General features: G+C 38.7%; 1 protein-coding gene across 4 annotated transcripts in view; it reads left to right on the forward strand.

Moving 5' to 3' along the window:
- The window catches only part of SOCS6 (suppressor of cytokine signaling 6), a 33,790-nt gene extending 15,332 nt beyond the window's left edge, over nucleotides 1-18,458 (forward strand). For all 4 annotated transcript variants that reach the window (XM_060029207.1, XM_060029209.1, XM_060029208.1 and 1 more), the window contains exon 3: nucleotides 12,813-18,458. In XM_060029207.1, coding sequence (XP_059885190.1) covers nucleotides 12,942-14,549 — 1,608 coding nt within the window. In that variant the 5' untranslated portion in view covers nucleotides 12,813-12,941 and the 3' untranslated portion in view covers nucleotides 14,550-18,458. The remainder of the gene's footprint in view (nucleotides 1-12,812) is intronic.
- The last annotated feature ends 7,834 nt before the right edge of the window (nucleotides 18,459-26,292 follow it).

Raw genomic sequence — 26,292 nt, forward strand, 5'->3', positions numbered from 1 at the left:
TATACGTGAACTCGTGCATTCTGGTTTCAGAGGAGTGCTGCCCACCGTGCTATATACTTCTTGTGCCTAGTACCGAACTCACTGGGTTCTCAGGATTAAATGAGACGCAGTGTATTCCAAAGGCTTAGCCCAAGGCCTGGCACATATTAGGCCAATATGCGGCCTATATTTACCAATAGTAGGCCATTACTAGGTAAATGATCGAGTAATATTAGTTTTTATTTTTTTAATTCTGTAGCAAACATCGTTTTCCATATGTTCCTGTTTTCGGCATGAATATGGATCCAAAAGACAAATTCCTAATAGCATAATTATTGGTTAAAGCATATGTGAATTTTAAGATTTTGATAAATATTTTCAAATAGTCCTCCACAAGTTGTAGCCATTTGCACTTCAACGATTAGTTATCAGTGCTAGTTTCCCATACCTTTGCCCATGTTGTTAGTTTTTTCAAACTCATTGGTGAAAGATATTATCTTGTTTTGCTTTGAATTTCCTTTTTAGTGAATTTTTAAGGTTGATATACAGTTTATGTACAGTGAAACACCCTTTACAGTGTACAGTCTGTTGAGTTTATACAAATGCATTCCGTCATGTAACCACCATCACAATCTCATTGTAGAACAGTTCGCATCTCGCCCAAATTCCTTTAATTTCTTTGTGGTGAATGAGTTGAGAATCTTCTAGGGTGTTGACTGGCCACTTGAATTCATTTTCTCCCTCTCCTGCTTTGCCTGATTTCTCTCTTACTTGTTTGCTTGACTTCTTTTCTTCCATCGTTCTTTTTGTGTGAACTGTTCCTTTGTATATTTTGCCCGTTTGCTTATAGGATTGTGTGCCTTTCTCTTACTGATGTCTAAGAGCATGGTCTATGTGACAGAAATTAATCCTTGGTCATATGTGTTGGCAGTTTTCCTCCAGTTTGTTTTTTGGCTTTATGCCATTTTTTGGCTATCCAGAAATTTATGCATTTTGCATTGTTACATCTGTCGATCTTTTTCTTTATGGAGTCAAGATTTTATGTTGTGCATAGAAAGTCTTTCTTGCAGTGCAAGTTTTTTAAGAGTTTCCTTCAACTTTCATTTATTTATTTATTTTGTTTACATATTTGATCCTTCTGGAATTTATTTTTACATAAGAAATAAAGTCAGAATCTTCCTTTCCCCACCACTCCCAAATGGTTTTGCAACCTACTCTCATCGTCTCTTTAATAACCCACCTTTCCTCCGGTAGTTCCACCTGTCGTAGTTACAGAGCCTTTCCTATGTGTCTGGTCTGTTTCTTGACTTCCTAGTCCTTGTCCCTCCAGGTTTAAGCGCTCACAGTATGTTCTGACATCCAGTGCAGCTCATCCTCCTTCATTTGTCCTTTAGGATTTTCCTTACTTTTTTCATTGTTTATATGTCAGAGTTAACTTCAATATCATTTTGTCAGGTTTCTGGCAAAGACATCCTTGATGTTTTCATGGGATCTTGAATTAATATTTTGACAGAATTGAATTGTTTTATTGAAGAACAAGATAAGTCTTTCTATATATTTAGATCTCTTATGATCCTTTGAGGAGTTTTAGAGTTTTTCATGAAGTTCTGGACATTTAAAAAATTAATTTCATCTTTTTAAAAACTGTTACAAGTAGAATCTAGTCTTTTATTGTATTTTCTTACCAGCTTTAAAAAAATATAGAATTACTAGTGATTTTTACATATACATTTTGTAAGCAGTTACTTAACTGAGTTTTCTTCTTTCCCCCCTAATAGTTCCTCAGCTGCATCTGTTGTATTTCCAGATATTCATTCAATCATGTCACTTGTAAATAATGACAATTTGTCTCCTTTCCAATATTTATACTTATTTCTTACTCTTGTCTAATTAATTGGCTAATATGTTGAAAATAATGCTAAATAAAGTATTGATAATTGGCATCCTTGTTGCCGGCTTTCAGCATTTCTTCATTGTTCATTATGGCTCATAATTTTGTTATATGTATCGTGTTAAATGTCCATCTATTTCAATTTTACAAAGACTATTTTTGGGGGAAGTCAGAAATTGATGTTATTTTTTCAGATCTTTTTTGTTCTTTATAGCTATGCTCATATGATTTTGCTTCTTTGATCTATGATAAATTATACTAATAAATTTACAAATATACAGCCATGCCAGCCATCCTGGGATGTACCTTATCTAGTTGAATTGTTTCCCCCACTGCTCTGAACATTTGCTGCTGTTTAAGATTTCTGTTTCGGTGTTCGTAAGTGAGATTTTGGTGTTTTGGTTTTTTAGAATTTGTTGTCTCTGTCCAGTTTCGGTATCAGTGTTCTTTTGACTTCAAAAATAAATTTGGGAGCCTTTTTTTTTTTTTTCCTTGCTATGCCCTGAAGTAGTTTAGTGAGTATTGGACATATATCTATAGTGACTTGTTACTTTTTCTCCCCAAGGGAAGAGAGGGCCATGGTAGTTCTTGGATAACTTTCTCAGGTTCTTTGACAACTGTCAGCCTCTTTTGGATTCCTCCCTCTTCTGATACAAATTTTGGTAATATATATTTGCCATAAAATTATCCATTTCATCTGAGTTGCAGGTTAATTTTCATAGCATTTCAAAGTACTCTTAACATATTTTGATTTCTCATAGATCCATAGTTATTGCTCTTTCCATTTCTAATTTTGTGTAAACACATTTTCCCTTTTTTCTTGATTATGACAGCCAGTTGTTGTTAGCTTATGCCTTTTTTCATTCTTTTCTATTAGAGGATTTTTCCCCAAAATAATTAGGATTGGTATTTATCAGTTAATGGAAAAACTGCACTGAAGGGCTTCCCTGGTGGCGCAGTGGTTGAGAGTCCGCCTGCTGATGCAGGGGACGCAGGTTTGTGCCCCAGTCCGGGAAGATCCCACATGCCGCGGAGCGGTTGGGCCCGTGAGCCATGGCCGCTGAGCCTGCGCGTCCGGAGCCTGTGCTCCGCAACGGGAGAGGCCACAACAGTGAGAGGCCTGCGTACTGCAAAAAAACAAAACAAAACAAAAAAAACTGCACTGAAACATACACTCATGTACTTTTAAACATTTTATTTTAAATTAAAAGAAGTAAATATGCACTCTCATTCATTTCCAAGTGTAGGACCAATGTCTTTTCTTTAAATAATCAGTGACTAAAAACTCTTATCAGTTTGAATTATGTCCTCTCCAGCCTTCCATAATGCATCATCTTTGATTTCCAGTTTGGCACTTCTTTTAAGTAAAATTATAATCACACTTGCAAAGCAACCTTCGTACGAAGGCTGAGATATTTTTTGCAGTAACGTTTTCATAGTCCTTTAGAGCGGTTTTGCTTACACCTAATTCCGCAGAAAATTTTTTTAGCCATCTGCATTTATTTAGTGTTTACAAATCGATTAACTTTTTTTGTAGGAAGAACTTTAAAAAAAAAAAAAAAAAGACTCTAAGTTCAGAAAAGTTTGGATGAGCATCAGCAATGCCCAGGAACTATTTCAGTTACTGGGGTCTAACAAGTGACCAAGTGATAGTGTTCCTGATCTCAAATAGAATACAAGTAGATATAATTCAGCTGATAGAATAAGAAAATCACAGGAATGCTGAAGAAGAGGAGAATCGGAAAGAGGTGGCTAATAGAAATTTTATGATGTTTTGAAACTTTATGAGGCAGTTGGTTTTAGTGTGTTGTTTTTATGTAACATATGATTGGATTTTAAAAACCAGATCTGAAAGTCTCTTTATTTTTATGGTTGGGTGTATCCCATTCATATTTATTGGCATAACAAACATTGGGACCTAAATTCCATCTCCTGTTATATTGGCCATTGACCTTATTTTCTTTCTTTATATGGTCTGTTTCTTTCCCTCATTTCTGCTTCTCCCTTTATGGAAAGGCTTTAGTAGTCTCTTTTTTATTTTTCCTTTTTTATAAAGGTAATGGCAGGTAGTGACCTGACAGATTCAGGAGCAGTGGAATAGAATTCAAGGAGCTGACCTGGGAGGGCATGAGCCATGTCACGCTCAGAAACTGGCTGGAAATTGAAATGCAGAGAGATGGTTACAACAGTGAACCTCCTATCTTGCTGATTTTTAATGTGGATGCTTTGCTTACATTAAAAGTCTTTCTCTTTGTTCTTTTAAACTGTCTTCACAGGTAGTTTAAGCTATCAGTTCTCAAAGTATGGTTTGTGGCTCCCCTTTCATAATAATGCTAAAGCATTTGCCTTTTTCACTGTATCGCCATTTTTGCCGAGGGTGCAAAAGCAATGTGAATAAAATTGATGGTGCCTTACCACGAACAAAGCAATGGCACTAACTGTGTAATAGTATTAAACTTTCATAGTAGTCATATGTTCTTCACCTCCAAGCGCTTGTAGTAAGAATAAAATTCCAGTTACCTTTAAGAATGTCATTGATGAAGCTATAAAAATTATTAATTTTATTACATTTTGACCTTGAGTACACACCTTTTCAAAATCCTTATGATGAAATGGAAGTGCTAGGAAGCACTTGTACCACATGCTAACGAAGGTGCCTTGTGCGAAGCCTTGTGCCGTTGTTTGAGTTACTTACTGAACTAGCTGCTCTTTCATGACACACCACTTTTACCTAAAAGAACAATTGACAGACAAACTATGGTTAATCAACTTGAGTGTTCAGTCGATATTTTCTTATAAATGGTCAAAGTAAAGCCTTTCTCTTCACTGACAATATCGTTGCCCATGTTAGATTCAAGCAAAAGTCAGAATTGTGGAAAACTTCTATCTACCACTGTTTGCTTAACTGCTTCCCAGTACTTACAGACTTTTCTGATGAGATCAGTGGTGATATTAAATGTAATTTTTTGATATTGTATAATGAAATAACTAATACATGATGTTAAAAAATCATGCCTGCATAAAGGATTCATTCAAAATGTCACCAAGACCAATGGATTTAAATGTAGTAGAGTAAAAAATTCTTGATATGGCTGTAGATTTCTTAGCACTACTAACTTTTAGGAAACTAGCACTTGATTTTGTTCTAGTATCGCAAGAAGACTATCCACAGTTATGAAAAGGTTATTAAATAAAATATCCTCCCCTTTCCAGTTCTATATCTGTAGGAGGTTGGATTTTCTTCTTACACTTTAACTGAAACAACATATTGTAACAGATTGAATGCAAACACAGACGAGTGCAGTTGTCTTGTCAGACAGAGAAAAGATTCACAATAATGTAAAACAGTACTACTTCTCTCACTGAATTTTTGTTTTGGGAAAATGTATTTATTTTTCTTGAAAAATTATTTATGTTAACATGTAATGAGTAAATTGTCATTTAAAAATGAATTAATAAATATTTTTATTAAATCTCTAATTTCTAATAGGGATTAAATGTAACAGAGTAAAGAAATTCTTGATATGGTTTCAGATTTCCCAGGGCAACTAACTATTTTTTTTTTTTGCTGTGTTGGGTCTTTGTTGCTGCGCATGGGCTTTCTCTAGTTGCTGCCAGTGGCGGCTACTCTTCGTTGTGGTGCGCAGGTGGCTTCTCTTGCGGAGCACGGGCTCTAGGTGCACGGGCTTCAGTGGTTGTGGCTCGCAGGCTCAGTAGTTGTGGCGCACGGGCTTAGTTGCTCCGTGACATGTGGGATCTTCCCGGACCAGGACTCGAACCTGTATCCTCTGCATTGGCAGGCGGATTCTTAACCACTGCGCTACGACGGAAGCCCAGGGCAACTAACTTTTAAGAAACGATTTCAGTAGATATAACCCACAGAGACAGAGCTTTATTGTGGCCTTCAGTAGTTTTAAAAAGGGCAAAAAGGTCCCAAGACAGGAAAGTTTGGGAACCACTGACTTAAGCACGAGCACGACCAACAGGGCAGCTTGTTATAGGGGAAACGTGAGCTTTGGCGTCAGCATCCAGGTTCAAATTCTGGATCTGCTAGTTTTCCTCGTGGCAAATTATTTAACTTATTTGGGCAAGTTCTAATCTCTCTGAGACTCAGTTTCCTCACTTTTAAAATGGCAATAATAACGCTATTTTGTTTGTTGAAGGTTAGGTAGTTGTTTTGATGTTGTCCTTTAAGTTTTTTCATTTTACAATGGCAAGCATGACTACCTCCAATCATTCCTTAAAAAAGAGATTGTGAAATTATTTGAAGATATTATCTTCTGCCTGTATGGATAAAGTATTCATGTCTAAAACTTCCCCTTGAACCTTTATACACATTTTCAAGTATATGTGTAAACTTAAAATTTTACAATTAGAAAAGCAGTGAAACTAATTCAGAACATTTACTTCGGCATGATGAGACAGATGGTAATCCTATAAAAAGATGGCGTGTATTTTTAGAAGTGCAAACAGAAAAACAGATACTCTTAAAAATTCCAGAGTAATCTTTGCCTAGAAAATGAAGGGAAGAGATAAAAGACCATATGGCCTACTAGAACTTTTTGTAGTTTCTAATGTTTAGGATTGAATTTTGTTTATTGAATGTTATATTAAGTTGCATATGGGTTGGTAGTTGAAAAAGGAATAATTATCAAGTAGATAATTACCAAGTACTTTTACTGTGGTTATCAGTCTTGTTTTTTATGAAATGGATGTGACAGTGGGAAGCAGAACCATTTGAACCCCAGATCTACTAAGGGTAATTTAAATGTAATACTTACCACGTCAGAGGCAGTTACTGGTTCTGCTCTTGAGGCAATTAAATACATCAGCATCAAGTCGCCTGTCATTGTGGGCCAGTGTTCTCATTCATTTTACTTTGTTGTTTATTCAGCAGATATTTATTGAGTGCCTTCTTTGGGCCAGATACAAGCTAGGTGCTGCGATAACATGCTGGGAAAAGAATGGACATAGTCTCTGCTTTTGTGTCAATCATAGTCTGATGGGGTGATAGGTATTAATCGAATAATCATACAAACAGATGTAAGTATACATCCCAGATAAAAATCGTAGGCCAGAGAGGTGTGCAGTATTCTGAGATCATGTAATTGGGGGATTTCACCTGATCAGGAAGAGTAAGGTATGTTCCCTGAGGAACTGACAGATGAGCTGATGTGTGAAGGAATTAGTCAAGGAGGAGAATGGAAAAAAAAAAAAAAAACACAGTTCAAATGAAAGGAGCAGTATGTTAAGAAGTTGTGTGTTGAGTGAAAATATGGTGAATGTGAATGGAGCAGAAATCATCAAAAATAGCCAGATTGTGTAGAATTTATTGACCATGTTAAGGAGTGTTGTAACATTTTCCCAAATGATGGTGAATTATTGCTTGAGGTGGGGAGTGAGGAAGGTGAAGATGGGCAGGGGATCTGTTCACCATACCTGATTAGGTTTGCATGTCTAGCATTTATTGACTCCTAATTACTGAGCACCTCCTGTGCCCGTGCTGTGCTCCTGGATGCTTGGGACACATCAGTGAGTAAGGCAGAGTTAATATCCCTACTTTTGTAAAGCTTATGTTCTTTAAAGAGGTGGGAGAGTGACGGAGAACCTACTAAGACAGTTCTGTTGTCTGCCAGGGAAAATGAGTGAGCATGGTAAGCGGGTTTGTGTTGCAGCCTAAATGGCATGATCAGGGCAGGTCTCACTGAGAAAGTGACAGTCCTGAAGACTTGAAAGAAGTGGCGGGGGCGGAGTTGGTTGTGTAATGTTTGCAGCCAGCGCCCAGGCCCTCAATGGCAGCACGTGTCTAGTATTCTCAGAGCACCAGGACGCGAGTGGAGAGGGCAAGGGAAGAGTGGTATAGGAATGGGGGCGTGACATCATGTGCGGCCTTGCAGCCCACTGTAAAGACCTGTTTTTCACTGGGTGAGATGGAAAGCTCTTTCGGGTTTTAGTCTTCCTACAGTTTGGCAGTTGGATTCGAGGAAGACCAGAGTGTATGTGGGCAGGAGATGAGGCTGTTGCCTTCTTATAGGCTGCCTGGATCCTGCAGTGTGTTCTTTCTTATTCAGGCCTCCTTTCCACTTCATGTTCTGAATCTTTCTTCGTCCTCTGAACCTACTTTTCAGAACTTACCTAGTTGTGAATCCCTAAAGCTTGGGCACGTGCTGCAGATGTTTTCCGTGCAACCTCGGGATGAGTCTGTATGTGTTCCTAGCTGCATTAACTGTGTCTACACACCTACACACACACACACACACACACACACACACACACACACACACACACACACACACACACGCGCGCGCGTTTCTAATGACTGGCCTATCCATAAATGGTGGACCCTGAAGGGTTTGAAACGACAACTATTTCCTACCAGAATTGAAATTGAATGTAATTCACTAAAATTATATCACAAAATTGGGGCATTATGAAGAATTGCTTGCAAATGGAAACTAGCTATGAATAAAACCTTTATATGCAGTTGACTCATGTTTGAGTCTCTCCAGTGCTTTATGTTGAACTTGAACTCTCCCCACCCATCCATTGTTAGAAGAATTTTAGAGGCATGCGGCCTGTGAGGAGGACTGGGATAGCCTCCCCGAGATCTCCAAACAGCTCCGCGTGGTTAGCATCTTACTGTTATTCAGAAACTGTTCGTCTGTTTTTCAGATGAGGCAGTTTGAGACCCCTGGGTTCTTTGTGGGCTTTTTTGGTTGGTTTTGTCAACAAAGGTACACTCCTGATGGGTTTGTGTCTGTGTTGGAGAGGATGATGTGTGGTCTCAAAACTGGGAAGTGCATATATAAACTAGACCATGTTCATATTTGAAACCTTTTAGTTCTTCTCATTGCACTTCGAACCAGACCCAGGTACCTTGCCGTGCCTGTCTTGTGCCCACTCATCCTTCACGCCTTGGACTTCGGGCACACTGGGCTTCTCAGTTTTGCATCTGCAGTTTCCCACCTCAGGGCCTTTGCACATGCTCTTCCCTCAATCTAGAAAGTTGTTCACTCAGCCTTCCTTTGCACGACTGGCTCCTTCTCATCATTCCAGCCTTAGCCTAAATATTTGGCTGTCAGAGAGGCCTTGGATATGTGTCTTATGTGTTTATGGAGCCTAAAGTAGGAACCCTGGTGTTCTCTGATAGCCTCCCTTTCCTTCATGGTATCTGTCACAGTTACCAACGATTGTCCTCTTTGCTTTACTTGGTTTGTGTCTGCACGGCCCAGGCAGCCTCTCCCAGGAAATGGTGAGTACCGGGACCTTAGGGCCACTGGCTCTGTTACCACTGAGGTGCATTCTTCCCATGTACAGAGTTTTCTCTGAAGACAGAAGACCTTTTTTGTAGGTCAGGACTCCTTTGAGGGTGTGAGGAAAGTGACAGGTAGAGAAAGGAACATAGAGTATTTGGTCTGTGAGTTCAGCAGATTGGCAGAACCACTAAGACCCACTCGTGAATTTTACCCACACGCTAGCATGCAGCTGGTTAGGGTACAGCTAGGAAGCAGAATCAGGAATCACTATGCCCTCCCCTGTGTCTTTATTTACAGTCTGGTCTGACTTAGGGCTTTTAATCGTTGGTCATGTTCGTAGTTGACTGCTTAAAGATACTCTGTCAGATTGTGTCTGTCCAGTTTCTTCCTATCGTTTTTTTTTCTTTTTTTGAATTTTATTTTATTTTTTATACAGCAGGTTCTTATTAGTTATCTATTTTATACATATTGGTGTACCTGTCGTTTTCTTTCACCCATCTTGGAGCTCACAGATTTCATCTCTTAGTTTTGAATCACACATCTTAACTCCTCTTGGATCCAGTAGAGTATCTTACAAATGGGAGGGGGAAAGGGCAGTAGAAGACTTTATGAAAAGCAGCTTACAAGCAGAAAGGACAGTCTGTAGCACCTACTGTAATATTCTGAGACTGAGGACAACCTTATGTTTCTTTTGGACCTGATGACAGCGTAGTACTTATATAGGTAATGCCATTGTTATGCTACTTTTCACCCAGCCTCAACTTGTGAGATCAAAGATACTTTTTATTTTTAGATGTACTTATACAACTACATGGTACTAAGTATTGGGGGGTGGGATGTAATTTAGTATATTTACTTCCTTCTCTTTACTAGTATTTATTTGGTGGAATTTCTTCAGTAGTTTTCACATGTCTGAACACATACCATGTGAAGTATGGGAGTAGACACCCATTACCCGTATGGTAGAGCTTGCTAACAGATAGACACGTGTTTTTCTGTGTGTCTTTTTTTACGTGGAATTGCCAATCCTTGATCATTTGTAATAATGACTTTTGATTCTTATAGGAGATAGAGTGCTTTATTTTTTTATTAGATCTTTATTGGAGTATAATTGCTTCACAATACTGTGTTAGTTTCTGTTGCACAACAAAGCGAATCAGCCATATGGAGCGCTTTATTTTGATAAGAGGAGATTTAGCCAGTTTTGCACAGTGTGGATTTTTCTATCCATTTACTTGACAGCTAAGGAATATTTATTTGGTATCAAAGAGTTTAAGCAGTGTATATTAAGTATCTAATGATAGTTCCTGGTTAGGAATATAAAAAACGAATAAGACATGGTCTCTATTTTTTAGTACTACAATCTGGTTGGAGAGATAAGACATGAATAGAACACAAGCAGTTCTAAGTCACTGTGTGACATACTGTTAAAGAGGTACAGGTTGAGTATTTGGAGTCCAGAAAAGGGAGGGAACTCCTTTCTGGCTGGGTGATCAGAGAATATTTAAGGAGGAAGTATATTTTTTAAGGAATTCCCTGAAAGGTGGATTAGGAAAGAAGAAGAGGACATTTATCAGGAGGAGGAAAATAGCATAAACAAGGCACAGCAGTAGAAAAACAAAAGGCTTCATAATTAAGATTGAAACTGAACTTTTCTTCTCTTTTTTTATTGAAGTACAGCTGATTTACAATGCTTTAATTTCTGCTGCACAGCAAAGTGATTCAGTTATACATATATACATTCTTTAATATTTTTTTTCCATTATGGTTTACCATAGGATATTAAATATTGTTCCCTATGCTATATAGCAGGATCTTGTTGTTTATCCATTCTATATATAATGGTTTGCATCTGCTAATCCCAGCCTTCCACTCCATCCCTCCCACAACTCTCTCCTCCTTGGCAACCACAAGTCTGTTCTCTGTGTTCATGAGTCTGTTTCTGTTTCTTAGATAGGTTCATTTGTGTCATATTTTATATTCCACATATAAGTGATATCATATGGTATTTGTCTTTCTCTTTATGACTTACTTTACTTAGTATGATAATCTCAAGTTGCATCCATGTTGCTGTAAATGACATTATTTTGTGCTTTTTTATGACTGAGTACTATTCCATCGTATCTGTGTACCACATCTTCTTTATCCATTCATCTGTTGATGGACACTTAGGTTGCTTCCATGTCTTGGCTATTGTGAATAGTGCTGCTATGAACATAGGGGTGCATGTGTCTTTTTGAATTAGAGTTTTGTCTGGATATGTGCCCAGGAGTGGGATTGCTGGGTCGTATGGTAGTTCTATTTTTAGTTTCTTGAGGACCCTCCATACTGTTCTCCACAGTGGCTGCACCAACTTACACTCCCACCAACAGTGCAGGAGGGTTTCCTTTTTCTCCACACCCTCTCCAGCATTTTTATTTGTAGACTTTTTAGTGTTGGCCGTTGTGACAGATGTGAGGTGGTACCTCAATGTAGTTTTGATTTGCACTTCTCTAATAATTAGAAATCTGAATTAACATTTTATACCATTCCTAGAAAGTCAGCTGGGCCTGACCGTCTATGTCGAGCTTTAAATAGATTTACATGCTTGGGTTTGGGAGGCGGTGGGGGTGACGCTCCAGACAGACCAGATACAAGCCATTTTGGATACCGATCCATTGATCTCGTTTATCGAGAATTTGCTGATGTTCGGTTATTATTGTAAACGTTACTTCCTTTGCAACGTCCCTGTTGTTGCGGCAAAACATGTTTGTTTTGTCTGGTTTTCACAGCCTTTGGTTTTATGGATATTGGTAGTTACGTTTTCTTAATATCTGTGTGAACTGATGCCCAGTTTTTTGGTGGACAAAATTGGGTTCATTGCTAGTGAGCCAGAAAATTATCACTTAACACAGGGAGGCTTTTATTAGTCTTCAGGTCACCAATTTCTACCTGTTAAGACAAATAAATGCAGTTTCTACTACTATGATGAATTGTACTTATCTAGTTGTTAGGAGTGTTCCCTGCAGGTGAAAGTGTTGAAGCTGCAAGTACCCCTCTCGGGGCGCTCTTGGCTGTGCAGGGTACTGGCAACGCGAAGGTGGATGGGCCCTGTTCTCGCTGAACTAACTCATGGCTATAGAAGGACGTTTCTAGGCTTTTCCTAGATAACTCATCACAGATGATGGGACTGCTTTAATTCATTTTTACAGATGTTTGAATATTTAAAAATACGTTATAGCTTGTTGTAGAATCGATGAGGCTTATTATGGATGTGGGGCCTTCTCTGTTGAGTGCTGGCCGTTTGCAGGACACAGGCTGGTAGCCTGGTAGCTGGAGAGGCCGGGGACGGTGTGGATCAGTGTGAAGAGGATGAGTGGCTCTGTTAGAGCTGTGTTAGGAAGTAAGGAACACGAACCGTAATTAGGGTAAAATCAAAGTAAGGTGCAGAAAGGAAAGAGGTAGAGTCGGGGTTGCTCTTTAAGCATTATCAAATATTTGTCCAGTGCTGATCAGGTAGTAGGCAGTGATGCATTGTGCTGTGTGAAATGGAAAAAATATGTCTTAATGGAGCTTACCTTCTTATAAACATACTCAGGCATCCTTGTTCAGAAGCTAAAGGATTGAAAGTGACTAAAGTAAAACTTTTTGTGGAGATATTTTTTAATGTAGCCTTCTAACATTTTTTATTTTTTGCATTTTTTTAGAAAATGGCTCCAAAGGGTAAATGAAGCGGGAAAAATACATAGATGCAGCATTGCGTGCAGCCTCTCCAGATGTTCGAGGATAATATTCCAGAGAGAAGTTGATTCCCTTGGATTAGGTAACTAGTCAGAATGAAGAAGATTAGTCTTAAAACCTTCCGGAAATCTTTCAACTTGAATAAAAGTAAAGAAGAAGCGGATTTTATGGTTGTACAACAACCGTCACTAGCCAGTGACTTTGGAAAAGAGGATTCCTTATTTGGTAGCTGCTATGGGAAAGATATAGCCAGCTGTGATCTCAACAGTGAAGATGAAAAAGGCGGAAAGAGTAGATCAAAAAGTGAAAGCCTAATGGGTACGTTGAAAAGACGGCTGTCTGCGAAACAGAAGCCGAAGGGCAAGGGCGGCGCGCCCTCCGGGGGCTCCGCGGACGAGGACACCTTCTCCTCCTCCTCGGCCCCCATCGTCTTCAAGGACGTGAGGGCGCAGAGGCCCATGAGGTCCACCTCGCTGCGCAGCCACCACTACAGCCCCACGCCGTGGCCCCTGCGCCCCACCGCGTCGGAGGAGACGTGCATCAAGATGGAGGTGAGGGTCAAGGCCCTGGTCCACTCGCCTGGCCCGGGCCCGGCCCTGAACGGCGTGCGCAAGGACTTCCACGACCTCCAGGCCGACACCGCGTGCCAAGAACAGACGAACTCGCTCAAGAGTTCTGAGTCTCAGGATGGGGACCTGCATCTCCACCTGGAAGAACATGTGCCTGTCGTTATCGGACTCGTGCCTCAGGACTACATTCAGTACACTGTGCCTTTGGAGGAGGGGATGTACCCTCTGGAAGGACCGCGCGGCTATTGTCTGGACGGCTCCTCCCCCATGGAAGTCTCCGCGGTCCCTCCTCCAGTGGGAGGGGGCTCCTTCCCCGAAGACGAGAATCAGGTAGACCCGGACCTCGTGGTGGCCCCAGAGATCTTCGTGGACCAGTCGGTGAACGGCTTGCTGATCGGCACCACGGGAGTCGTGCTGCAGAGCCCGAGGGCGAGTCCCGACGACGCCCCGCCACTCTCACCGTTGCTACCTCCCCTGCAGACGAATCAGATCCAAAGGAACTTCGGCGGGCTCGCCGGCTCCGATGCCCACGTGGCCGAAAGTATGCGCTGTCACTTGAATTTCGATCCTAACTCTGCCCCCGGGGTTGCCAGAGTTTATGACTCAGTGCAGAGTAGTGGTCCCATGGTCGTGACAAGCCTTACGGAGGAGCTGAAGAAACTTGCGAAACAGGGATGGTACTGGGGCCCCATCACTCGCTGGGAGGCAGAAGGGAAGCTGGCCAACGTGCCGGATGGCTCTTTCCTCGTTCGGGACAGTTCTGACGACCGCTACCTTTTAAGCTTGAGCTTCCGCTCGCACGGCAAGACCCTTCACACTAGAATCGAACATTCAAATGGTAGGTTTAGCTTTTATGAACAGCCGGACGTGGAAGGACACACGTCTATCGTGGACCTGATCGAGCACTCAGTCAGGGACTCCGAGAACGGGGCCTTCTGTTACTCCCGGTCTCGCCTGCCGGGCTCGGCCACCTACCCCGTCAGGCTGACCAACCCCGTGTCGCGCTTCATGCAGGTGCGCTCCCTGCAGTACCTGTGCCGGTTCGTCATCCGTCAGTACACCAGAATAGACCTGATTCAGAAGCTGCCTCTGCCAAACAAAATGAAGGACTATCTACAGGAGAAGCACTACTGAGAGGCTCTGAGAACCCTGCGTCTTGCACTTGGGGAGGAAGGAAAAGAGATTGGAATACAGTTTACAGACTTTCCATTGCTATCAAAATCTTTTGCTGCCATACTGTTTCAGTTTTATGTGTAAAAGAGTAACCAGTTCGTTTAGGGGTGGGCAAGTGTCGGCAAGGTGTCTTGGGTTTACTTTGGTTCTTTAAAAAGGGAAGTCTTGAGCTTTTAGAAGAGTGAACTATCTTCCATCAGTGTGCAGAATAATCACAATGTGAATTAATCAGATTCTCCTTACCCACCCCGCCCCCAGTCCTTTGCTGCTATCCACTGTGATTTTTATGCATTAAAAGCACATTTCATGTGTATTCAATCCTAAGTAAAGTTAAATGAAACTTATAGAATGAACATTGTTATGTCTCTTTCAATGGCCCGTTTTCAAAGATAGTGCTGAGTAAACATAGCCGTGTGATAAGTCACAGAGGTCACACCTACACTGAAAATGATTTTTAATTTCATACTTCAGAAGGATTTATTTAGAATTATGAACTGACATAATCTTGGGTAATGGAACAGAGATCTACATATCTTTTACAACATTCAGTTCTAAATTATTTTAAGGTTGTGCTGTTATGTTGGTTGTGAGAAGTTGGACTTTTCTGTTGCCTTCATTTTCATCTTGTGGTTTGTCTGTTTTAATAAATGGCCTTACAGAATTGTAAAGAAATGTATACCACCAATTTAGAAATTGTTGCCTTTTCTGTCATTAAACTCTGGTACAAATTGGCGTAACATATAAAGACCTAATGGAACTAGAACTATTAAAGAAATACTAGATGATCATAGTTTCCGGTGTTAAGCAGTTTTATTGTTATCTATACTTTCCTTTGGTAAAATGTTTTATCTGTGATTTCTTTAGCTTAGTCAACATTTTCTTGGGTGAACTTGATGTAGAAATGATTTTCATAAATGGACTAGATCCTCTTGCAACATAAAGTTTATATAAAGTTTTAAATTGATTTGAATAGAAAGAAAACACTTTTAAAGTTGGGTTTATATTTTTCTTTTATGCAGTCACTATTGAGATGTGCTAGATTTGACCCTTCCTTCCCCCCCACCAAAAAAACAAAAACAAAAAACCAAAAAAACCCAGTGACTTGAGTTGACAAACTGTGGAGATTGTGGAGCACCATGTAAGAACAATATTAAAACCCAATCAGGTGTATGGAAGTGTTTGCCTACCGTATATACTGACCTTTAAAAATAGGTTTTCTATTTGTTTCTTTTTAAGTCCTTAGTAAATTGACATCATTAGTCTTTTCATCTCTTCTGAGTCAGTCCTTTGGGCGGGGGTGGAGTATGTTACCTCCAATACTTTTTATTTTGAAATGCAGTGTTTATTTACTGCATGATTCTTTAGTGTTTCGGAATTGCTCCATCCAGAAGATGTTTCTAGCTACATAACTTTAAAGGAAATGTTTCCCTCTCAGACGAAGCATGTAATTGAAGATATTTCTTCCTTTGTCCCTCGGTTTTCCTATCTCTTACCCCCATTTAAAAACAAGAGTAAAGGTCTCAGATCAAATGTAATAGCGTTGTCATTCAAATGGGGATAAACAGTATCCCCATTTTTTTCTCTCTTTGTTTTTTAGAGTCAACTGAGAATTACCAAGAAAAGGCACAATGCCATAGTATCTGTTATGATATTTTGACTTAAAGGGGAAAAGGTACTTAATTTTGGTGGAATGTTTGATTGTACCTTGTGACAAAGACTCCTCTTTCATTTTCTGATATGTTTTCACCTAATAAGATGGAATATGGAGTATACTGTAATAATATAATTTAAGTGTTCATTGTAAGCTATTTGGATTAAGAACTATTACAGAGTTGTAAACTTATCCAATTAATGCAAGACATTTAAACTATTTTTTTGCAAAACTATTTATTTTTAAACAATTTAAAATATATCTAGGGTGAGTTAAAAGTCCCTGTGCATCTATATTAGATGGCAGGTATTGTCACAGAGTCACTGTGTATTAATAATAAATGTTGAGATGGCTTCTCCATGTTTCTAGAAGCATTTACATGTACTCTTTGTGAGATCATGGTGCACAGAGGTCTTTGGACTGCCCTGAACCCCATCTTAATGTGGGCGTAGCCTGTTCCCCACGCCTTCCTCATGATACCATGTGTTTAAGATCTAGCCATTTGGTTTCAAGTTAAGATCATTCTGATTTCCATATAAATGGTTTTAAAATTGTATTTTGTGTTTTTATGGAGGGCAAGTCTTGATACTGTTCTAATTCAGAAAGCCAATCTTTAATGTGCTTTTTTATGTTCATAATATAAAATACTTTTAAGTAAAATGCCCTATTCTAATCCAATTTCAAATTGCTAGGGTCTGATAGTGTATCAGTAAAAATAAAAATATTTGCCAAGAAGTTATTTACAGAGAAAGGAGTGTTGCAATATTTTCTGCTTTTGTTTAAAGAGAACCATTTGGCATATAGGCAGTACAACATAATGTGAAAGACTGGCTTTGTAGGGTAGTAAAACAGTCTGGTTAAAATTGGAAAGGGGAAAAAGAGAAATCATCCTGTAGTTTTGTCTAGGTAGCATTTGGGTGAATTTCTGGATTCTGTTGAATGGTAGCGTAGATGACATGGGCACTACCTGTAAGTCATTTCTTAAATATGTGTTTCTGAAAATCTGAGCTCAAGGCAAGAAAAAGAAGACAAGAAAGCTGTATCTTTCTGCCATAATAAATGAATCAGAGTTGCTTTTTATCAAATATCTCGTCACAGAAACATGATGGAGGCCAGAAGCTATTTCCAGTGTTACTAGGACACTATTATGCAATTTTACAAATAATAAGAAAGCATAGAAAGTACTTGAAAAAGTCTCTTTCTCTTTCTAAGGAAAACTGTTCTGTTTGGTGCAATAATGTGAAAATTTTGGAAGGTCAAAAAATATCACAGGAAACGATCATAGAACTAAAAATAGTTTTTAAGGAAACCAGCTACACAGGGCAACCGTCTTGCTGTTAAAGAAAATCATGTGCCAAAAGGCTATATCACAGGCATATAGGAAATAAAACCCAAGTATATACACATGATAATTTCTGAGCCAGTATTACTGAAACAGGATAAAAGTTACTGAAATCTTAGGTAGGTTATATGCAGTGTCTCTACTAGTGCTACCAGTCTGAATATCTTTCTTAACAATGCTTTCAGAAATGCCAATTTTGATCATTGTACATTTCACATTGTATATGAGAGATACTTGCTTTATGAATGATTCAAAGTAACGTATTTTAAATGTTCATGGCTTTTCATCGAATGCGAAGTCGTAATTTGAAAATGAAATCATGCTACCAGCAATAGACAGTTTTGTTGAAAACTCTAATAAGGAACAGTCGCCAGTTCCGTAAATAACTTTAAAATTCTAGAATAAAGTACTGGTACGCTAGTAATCACAAATTCGGTTTCTTTTAATACTTTTTTAATCCTGTAAAGATTTTTTATAAACATCCTTTTTTATTAATCAGTTAAAACATGGCGAATGTGTAGCTGCCGTTTCTGAAAAGTGATCCAAACTCTACATCCAGAGGTGATGAAAAATTCTTATAGAATTTTGTAATAAGTATACATGTTGGGTTCAAGAAATTTTATAGTCGTTGGAGTGCCATGGAATTAATACTTGCAATCCAGATTGCTGTAGTTTACACTTTTCTGTATGTTTCGAATCAGGTGTGTACCATTTGTACTGAGAACACCACAGAATGAATTATCCAAAGTCCATTGATTTTAATACGTGTTTTGGTTTGTAAACAAATTAGAGTAATTTCTTGCACATTTTTGGAAATTAATCGTATAAAGAATTTATGTATCTGCTTCTAGATACAGTGTGTAAATAAAAATTTCGTTCACAAGGTCTGCCTTGCAGTCTATTTAATAACGAGATGCAGAGTTGGATTTTAATTAGTATAGGGTTAACTAGATAATTTCTGGATGTCCCATAAACTGGGCAGTTACTGGAGGGTAGGTACCAACAAATTTTAGTAAAACAGCAAAAGTGAAATGGTGGCATAGGAGACATCCAACAAATTAGGAATTAGTCAATGTTGCTGATATCCTAGAGCCTTCAATACAAAAGCTGGAGTGAGTTGGCGGAACATTTTGCAAAGCAAAAACTAATTAAAATAGACACAGTAATAAAACCTCATTAAAAGAATGTTAGGCCTAATGGTAAAATGTTTGGATTGTGACATTTGAAAAAATATGTCCCTTATTACTTAATGGTATTTTCATAGATATAGAACCAGGTTATCAAAATAGTGCTTTGTGTAGAAGTCATTTAGAAATCCCTTCATAGGCAGGAATGATTTCTCATAGCCCCTGAATTTCATTATATGCTTTTAAAGTTCTTAAACACCATATTGGGTTAAATGTTCTTTCGCGTTTTGTTGTTCTATTACTTTTTAACAAGTCTTTTATCATAGCTGATACAAAGATAAATTTTTAAATGACCTTGTTCAGAATATATCACAAATTTTGTCTTTCGTAGACTCCAAATAACGTCACGTTCTAACCACATTTTCCAGAACTGGTATCAATTGACAGCATTGATTCTAATGTCAGACTTTGCTGATGGTGGTGCTAATGAAATATGAAATTAAGGAAAGAGAATGGTCAGGCCTCAAGAACTATGTAGAAGTATAGACTTCACGAACTTACACCCTAGCCAAATAAACAGATTCTTACTCATTCAACAAGAGAGCAAAACTTGCTGTCCAGTATGAGATGACTTGCTGAGAACATTGGGTCCACCTCAGAGCGTCCTAATTGATTATCATGCTGACCATAGTCAATTTCTCGTACTGCCTGCCACCTCACCTTTAAATTTTTTTTTTTAACCTCACAGATTTTACTTATTCTTTTACTAGACCTTCAACTTTCTGAGTCAAAAATATTTTAACCTTTATTTCACTTCAATTTAGTCCTTATTGTCTGCTATTTTAACCTCCAATCTAGTTTTCTTTTTTCTTTCAACTCTTTAGCTTCATTTAAACTTCATTATTTTTTAAAACATTTCCTTTAATTCTTTTAGTTTATTCGTATTCCAGTCTCCAGTTTTAAGGGCTTCCCAACCTTCTGAAACATCTTTTTTAAAAAAATTGACTAGTGTTTGTTCTTCCTGCTCTTTTTGCATGACTTGTCTTGCGAACGGATATTTCTGCCTCAGCTTCTTTGTTCCCACCATCCCCGTCCGCCTTCCCCAAGCCTCCTTCCCAGAGTCCAGGGCCTCCTGTTAACACCAGGGCCTGACACTGACAAAGAACCCAGTAGGAGTGGGTGTCTGCGTTAAGCATCCATTTCTGAGCACAGCTGAATTTTGTAGCCAGACTCCTGGAGTTTTGTTTTAAATTGCATTTTCCCTACTTAATACCAGGCAGCCTCACCACCTCTTCCAGAAGGGTTGGAGGAGGGTCCTCCTGGGAGAGGCTCCTTCAGACTGTAAAAGCCAAGGAGAAGCTGACCAGAGCTGGGATTATTTTGATAAGGTTTATGAACAGGGCCAGTTGCCTTTGCCTAGAGGTCATTTTGGGCCATCAAATTCTGTCCTTGGTAACTTGCTTGCAAATAAAGGGTCCATCTTAAGTTGAAAAGAAGACTCTTTTTGATCATGAGCCATGGATTACCCCACACCAAGGCAGTTTTAGGAAGCACAGATTGTTTTAGGAAGCTAGCTTTTTCTGGTCTCTCACTTTGTTCTGTAAGCCTAATAGACACTAGCTTTTGATAACACCAGCCTAGGTCACAAGTGAAGTTGTATAATGTTCTCTTAAATACATGGAATTCCATCCTAGAATCACATTGAAGAGAACCTCCCTTCCTTTGTGTAAATAATCTGGCCTCTTGTGCCATTCCACCCCAACAGCTTTAAGAGGTAGTGTCTCTGGTCCTCTCCATTGAGAACTGTCACTCTGAAGCCACCTGCTCACCTAATGCCTTTGTCACAGCCCACTTCTCACTGTAGTCCTTGACACACTGTTCTCTTGTGGCTGGCAACTGGTGAGCGCCATTTGGCCCTAAGTATTACCAGCCTAACAGGGACTATTCGGTGTGACACTTGCCTGGAAAACCAATAGATGTATATCTTTAAATGCAGAAGAATCCATTTCCCTGCAAAAACCGGGGGTTCTCCGGCAGTCTACTTAGTAGAATCGACAGATGAAACCAGAGAGCTGGATTTTACACCATTCATTTTTTAATTATAATAGAAAACACGTTGTGAAAATACATATACTGCTAATAACCTAACATATGTTTCATATCCTCATAAGAGCCCTATGCAAGGCAGGCACTTGAGGGTCATAAAAAAGGAAACTGAGGCAGAGGTAAACTTCCCCAAAGCCACAAAGAACCCAGTTTTAAACTCATACGGTCAGGCTCCGAAATCTATGTGCTCATCCCATGTGATATACTTCCTTTCTTCAGGGTTTTCTATTATTTAGAGCGTTTCTATCTGTGATTGTCAGGGGAAAGAACTGTAGCAGAAGCAAGTGAGTGACCGACTGTCTTCTCCTCTAGGGGACTACTCTGTAGTTTAAACAACTTACGGAGGCCTAACTGGTGGAGTATCTGGGGGGCTTCATATGCTATTGCGGAGGAAGGGGATCACTGCTTTCCCTTGTATGGCCTCGTCAAGTTTCTTAGAACTACCTAATATGCTAATACAGGAACAAGATTCAGTGAAATGGAACTCTTCGGAGGACTTCTCCACATGTTTGGTGCATGAGGAAAAGTGTTAATTCTGCTTTTTTTGGCTAATGAATTTGATCAGATTGTCTGAGACATTCATTGTGCCCTGTTATACTAGGAGCCATGGTTTTTTGCTTTATAGCAGAAGAAAGACTCCACCCTTTCTCTTTCATTTCCTATACCCATGCTTGGCCAACTCACTTCCACACCCTGAGCAAAAACTTCCTTCCAAAAGAAGTTCTAACTATACTTCCACCCTATGTTCAGCTTCTCTGCCCATACCTAAATGAGTAGAAAAATTAACCACCCGTGTTCATATGATAATTATGATCAATCTAAGTGAAATTCCCCTCCATACTTCTGGGAAATAGTGATTTATATTATACACAGCTCAGTACCATTAAAACAAATACTCTTTTCATTATAGACTTGGAATCATTGTCCTAAACTCTATCAGCGCATATGATTAGCCTGAAAAGTTTAGAGAATTAGGTGAAAGTAGCTAAATTCTATTTAAAATGAATTTTAGTGTTTCACATAGTGCAAGTCTGAGAGCAATGAATTCTCTTATTTTTTGTTTAACTGAAATATCTTTATTTTACCCCTTTTTTGAAAGATATTTCCACTAGATGTAGAATTCTGGGCTGACTGTATTTTTCTCCTTACGAACTTTAAAAACACCATTCCATTGTCTTCAGGGCCCCAATTTTGCTGATGAGAAATTAGCCATCATTTGTATTATTGTTCCTCTGTCAATTTTGTGCAATCCTCTGACCCCCAGCAGCTTTTAAGATTTTTCTCTTTCTCTTTATTAATAATTTTTTATTTTATCTTTTTGATTTTTCTCTGTATTTTTATTTTTCAGTAGTCTGATTACGAGGTACTGAGTTGTGTGTTTCTCTTTGTATTTATCCTGCTCAGGATGTATTGGGCTTCTTGGATCTGTAAGTCATGTCTTTCACCAACTTTAGGAAATTTTTGTTAAGTTATTTATTTAAATACTTTCTGTCCCTTTCTTGCTGTCCTCTCCCTGTAGGATTCCAATTTCATGTGTGTTAGACTGCTTGATATTTTCCGAAATATCATTGAGGCTCTTTATTTGCTCAACCATTTTTCTCTCAGTGCTTCAGATTGTATAATTTCTCTTGCTGGAGCTTTAAATTAGTTAATCCTTACATCTGCAATCTCCAGGTTATTGTTAAGCCCATCATTTATTTATTTGGCTGCACCGGGTCTTAGTTATGGTATGTGGAATCTTTGCAGCAGCATGTGGGATCTAGTTCCCTGACCAGGGATTGAACCCAGCCCCCCTGCATTGGGTGTGTGGAGTCTTAACCAGTGGACCACCAGGGAAGTCCCTACACTGAGGTTTTTTTTTTTTTCTTAAACATCTTTATTGGAGTATAATTGCTTTACAATGTGTTAGTTTCTGCTGTATAACAAAGTGAATCAGCTATATGTATACATATATCCCCATATCCCTTCCCTCTTGCGTCTCCCTCCCACCCTCCCTATCCCACCTGTCTAGGTGGTCACAAAGCACCGAGCTGATCTCCCTGTGCTATGCGGCTGCTTCCCACTAGCTATCTATTTTACATTTGGTAGTGTATATATGTCCATGCCTCTCTCTCACTTTGTCCCAGCTTACCCTTCCCCCTCCCCATGTCCTCAAGTCCACTTTCTACATCTGTGTCTTTATTCCTGTCATGCCCCTAGGTTCATCAGAACCTTTTTTAGATTCCATATATATGTGTTGGCATATGGTATGTGTTTTTCTCTTTCTGACTTACTTCACTCTGTATGACAGACTCTAGGTCCATCCACCACACTGCAGATAACTCAGTTTCATTTCTTTTAACTCAATTTTGTTTCTTTTTATGGCTGAGTAATATTCCATTGTATTTACATGCAACATCTTCTTTATCCATTCATCTGTTGATGGACACTTAGGTTGCTTCCAGCTACACTGAGTTTTGACAGAGATCAAAGAAAATGTGAAAACCCTCTCAGAATAAAGTCATCTCATTAAGATGAGAACAGAGAGGAGGTTATCAGAATTTTACTACTGGTTTTACTACATTTTAACTTTAATAAATATTGCCTAAACTAAAACACTTTAAAAAGTCTAAAGTATCTTTTTTTTTTTTTTTTTTTTTTTTTTGCGGTACGTGGGCCTCTCACTGCTGCGGCCTCTCCCGTTGCGGAGCACAGGCTCCGGAGGCACAGGCTCAGCGGCCATGGCTCATGGGCCCAGCCACTCCGCGGCATGTGGGATCTTCCTGGACCGGGGCACGAACCCGCGTCCCCTGCATCGGCAGGCGGATTCCCAACCACTGCACCACCAGGGAAGCCTAAAAATTCTAAAGTATCTTATTAAAAATAACTTTAATCTTTCGATAGTTAATAATTTTTTTAAAAATTAATTAATTAATTTATTTATTTTTTGCCGCATTGGGTCTTCGTTGCTGTGCACAGGCTTTCTCTAGTTGCAGCGAGCAGGGGCTACTGTTCGTTGTGGTACACGGGCTTCTCATTGTGGTGGCTTCTCTTGTTGCAGAGCATCGGCTCTAGATGTGTGGGCTTCAGTAGTTGTGACACATGGGCTTCAGTAGTTGTGGCTCGTGGGCTTTAGAGCACAGTCTCAGTAGTTGTGGCACACAGGCTTAGTTGCTTCATGGCATGTGGGATCTTCCAGGACCAGGACTCGAACCCGTGTCCCCTGAATTGGCAGGTGGATTTTTAACCAGTGTGCCACCAGGGAAACCCATTGACAGTTAATAGACAAACTCAATCCCTAACCAAGAGAACTTTTTCCGCCTTTCATCGTCAGTAGATGAATTTACTCTGGATGGAAAACATCCTGGGATTAATTTGCTTTTACTCTGCTCTTGCCACCCCCATCCCTGGAGTCTTCTAACCCTAACTCCGCCTTTTTGCCTTTCCAGAAACAACATTTTTATTCATTCTATATTGACTTGTGCATGATGTACAGTATCTAACAAAATTCCCTTTTGAAAACGAGAATTGATTTTGGGGGAGAGGTAGAGATTCATTTCTAAAACATTTCCTCCATGTGAAAAGATTAAAGGTAAAAGGAAATCTCAGTTGCTGAAATGATTCCATGAAAGGTTCAAATCTACACCCTCTTTTCCTTCTTTTGGTACAGCACTGCCTTTCCTTATAGGTCTCCAAATGAAGCATTTTAATGAAAAAAATGTGACAAAGCACAAGACAAAAATATACATCAATACTTTTCTCTGCTGTGACCTCGGGGCTCTCAATAAAGTGTGCTTGCATGTCCCTCAGTAACTTTCAAAATGATTTTTTCACGGCTTTGATCACTTTCTGAACTGGTTTCTTGGTTTCAGGCGGTGGTCTCATTTTCACATGAGAATGCTTCTTCAAGAAGTAACAAGGTTGAGAAACCAAACTTTGATCTATGTCCTTTGATTATGGAAAAAATACGAATGTAATTCACTTATTGGAAACCATGTAATTTTTAGAGCCTTCAGTTGAGAAGCACAGCTAAGGCGTGGTATGTAGAAGTTTATATTTATGCCTTCAAGGTCTCACTCAAATCCTGACTACTTATTTCCCCGGTAATGATGGTTGATGGTTGGTTTTGATTGCTTTAAAAGTGATTTCATTTTCTTTCTTTTTTTGGTCTGCTTCTGAGGAAGTAGTTTTTCACTGTTTAGAACTTAAAGACAATTGGTGGAATCCAGAAATTCGGCAAATGCCAACTAGAAAGGGAAGTCTGAACTTGAGTTTTTAGAACAATTTGAACCAGATATTGATTTTTTTTCTTCTTTACATATTGAAATACCTACACATTTATATTATTTCTAGTCATTTGTGGTTTTTCAGGCTATGTGCATTTGCCGTGTGATGGGAAGATACGTTTGCCGTGGGATGAGAAGATTAAATGTTAATTCTGCATTTAACTAAATTAATAATTTAATTAATATGAGTTATTAGCTCAAGGGCACGAAAGAGTTCATCTAAGTACATTAAATATGTAACATTTATGAACTACTAAATTGCTAACCTTCATCATTAATTGATAGCATTTTGGATTTAACCTTTTTGTTAAACTGCTTCAGTTGAAAGGATTTCTCTATAGGAACTGGGTGATAAAACTGTAACAGGGTGGGAATATATTTCTATTGTTTTCAGAGGAAGTTGAAGTGTAAGAGGGCTAAATGTTCAAATAACTCAAAACTCTTAGTAAAACTCTGGGTAAAAGAAATAAATGTACTGTACTTACGTTTTTCAGCTTCCATTTCCATGTTAGCCTTAGGCTAAAAATTCAGTTTTAGTATCATAATGTTTGTTCCTATTCAGAGCTTGTGGTAGAAATGAATATGCTTAGACCCAGAGATTGAATATATATTAATCTGTTTGAATTTTAGTATAAATTTTTCAGATGCATTTCTCAGCAACTTACAGCTTAGTAAATTTTATTTTTCATCTAAATAAATTACAGGATAAAGTTCTGGAGCAAATTTCCTAATAGTCTAGGTCTTACATCATACTGAATCAGATAGTGTATGTTCATAGCTCTCATTTTAGCAATTAATCATAGACTGCTTAACTGTTCACTGTGTAGCTGTCTGGGCTCCACAAAGAGATTATAAAAACCCAGAAATTAAGGTTATAACATTGCCATAGTATTCAGCATCTAGGACATGATGACTTTCATTAAAATTTTACTAAAATTAATAATAATTTTCTTTAGTAGGCATGTATGCCAAAATTGTTCACAATAAAGAGAAGGGTGATTAGAAAATTATTGAAGTCTTTCTTTCCTTCATTATCTTGAATCCTTAAAATCATCTTTATCTTAAAATCCTTAAATATCATGAATCTTTTCTATCTATAATGTACATATAAATCTTAAATTTTTCATATCTTGCAAACAGGAACATATATGTTTCCAATATAAATTTTAAAATGAAAAATAAGAAAGGAAAATTGTAATCATTGATGATTATA

This window comes from Delphinus delphis, chromosome 13 (assembly GCF_949987515.2).
Source record: "Delphinus delphis chromosome 13, mDelDel1.2, whole genome shotgun sequence".
NCBI lineage: Eukaryota > Metazoa > Chordata > Mammalia > Artiodactyla > Delphinidae > Delphinus > Delphinus delphis.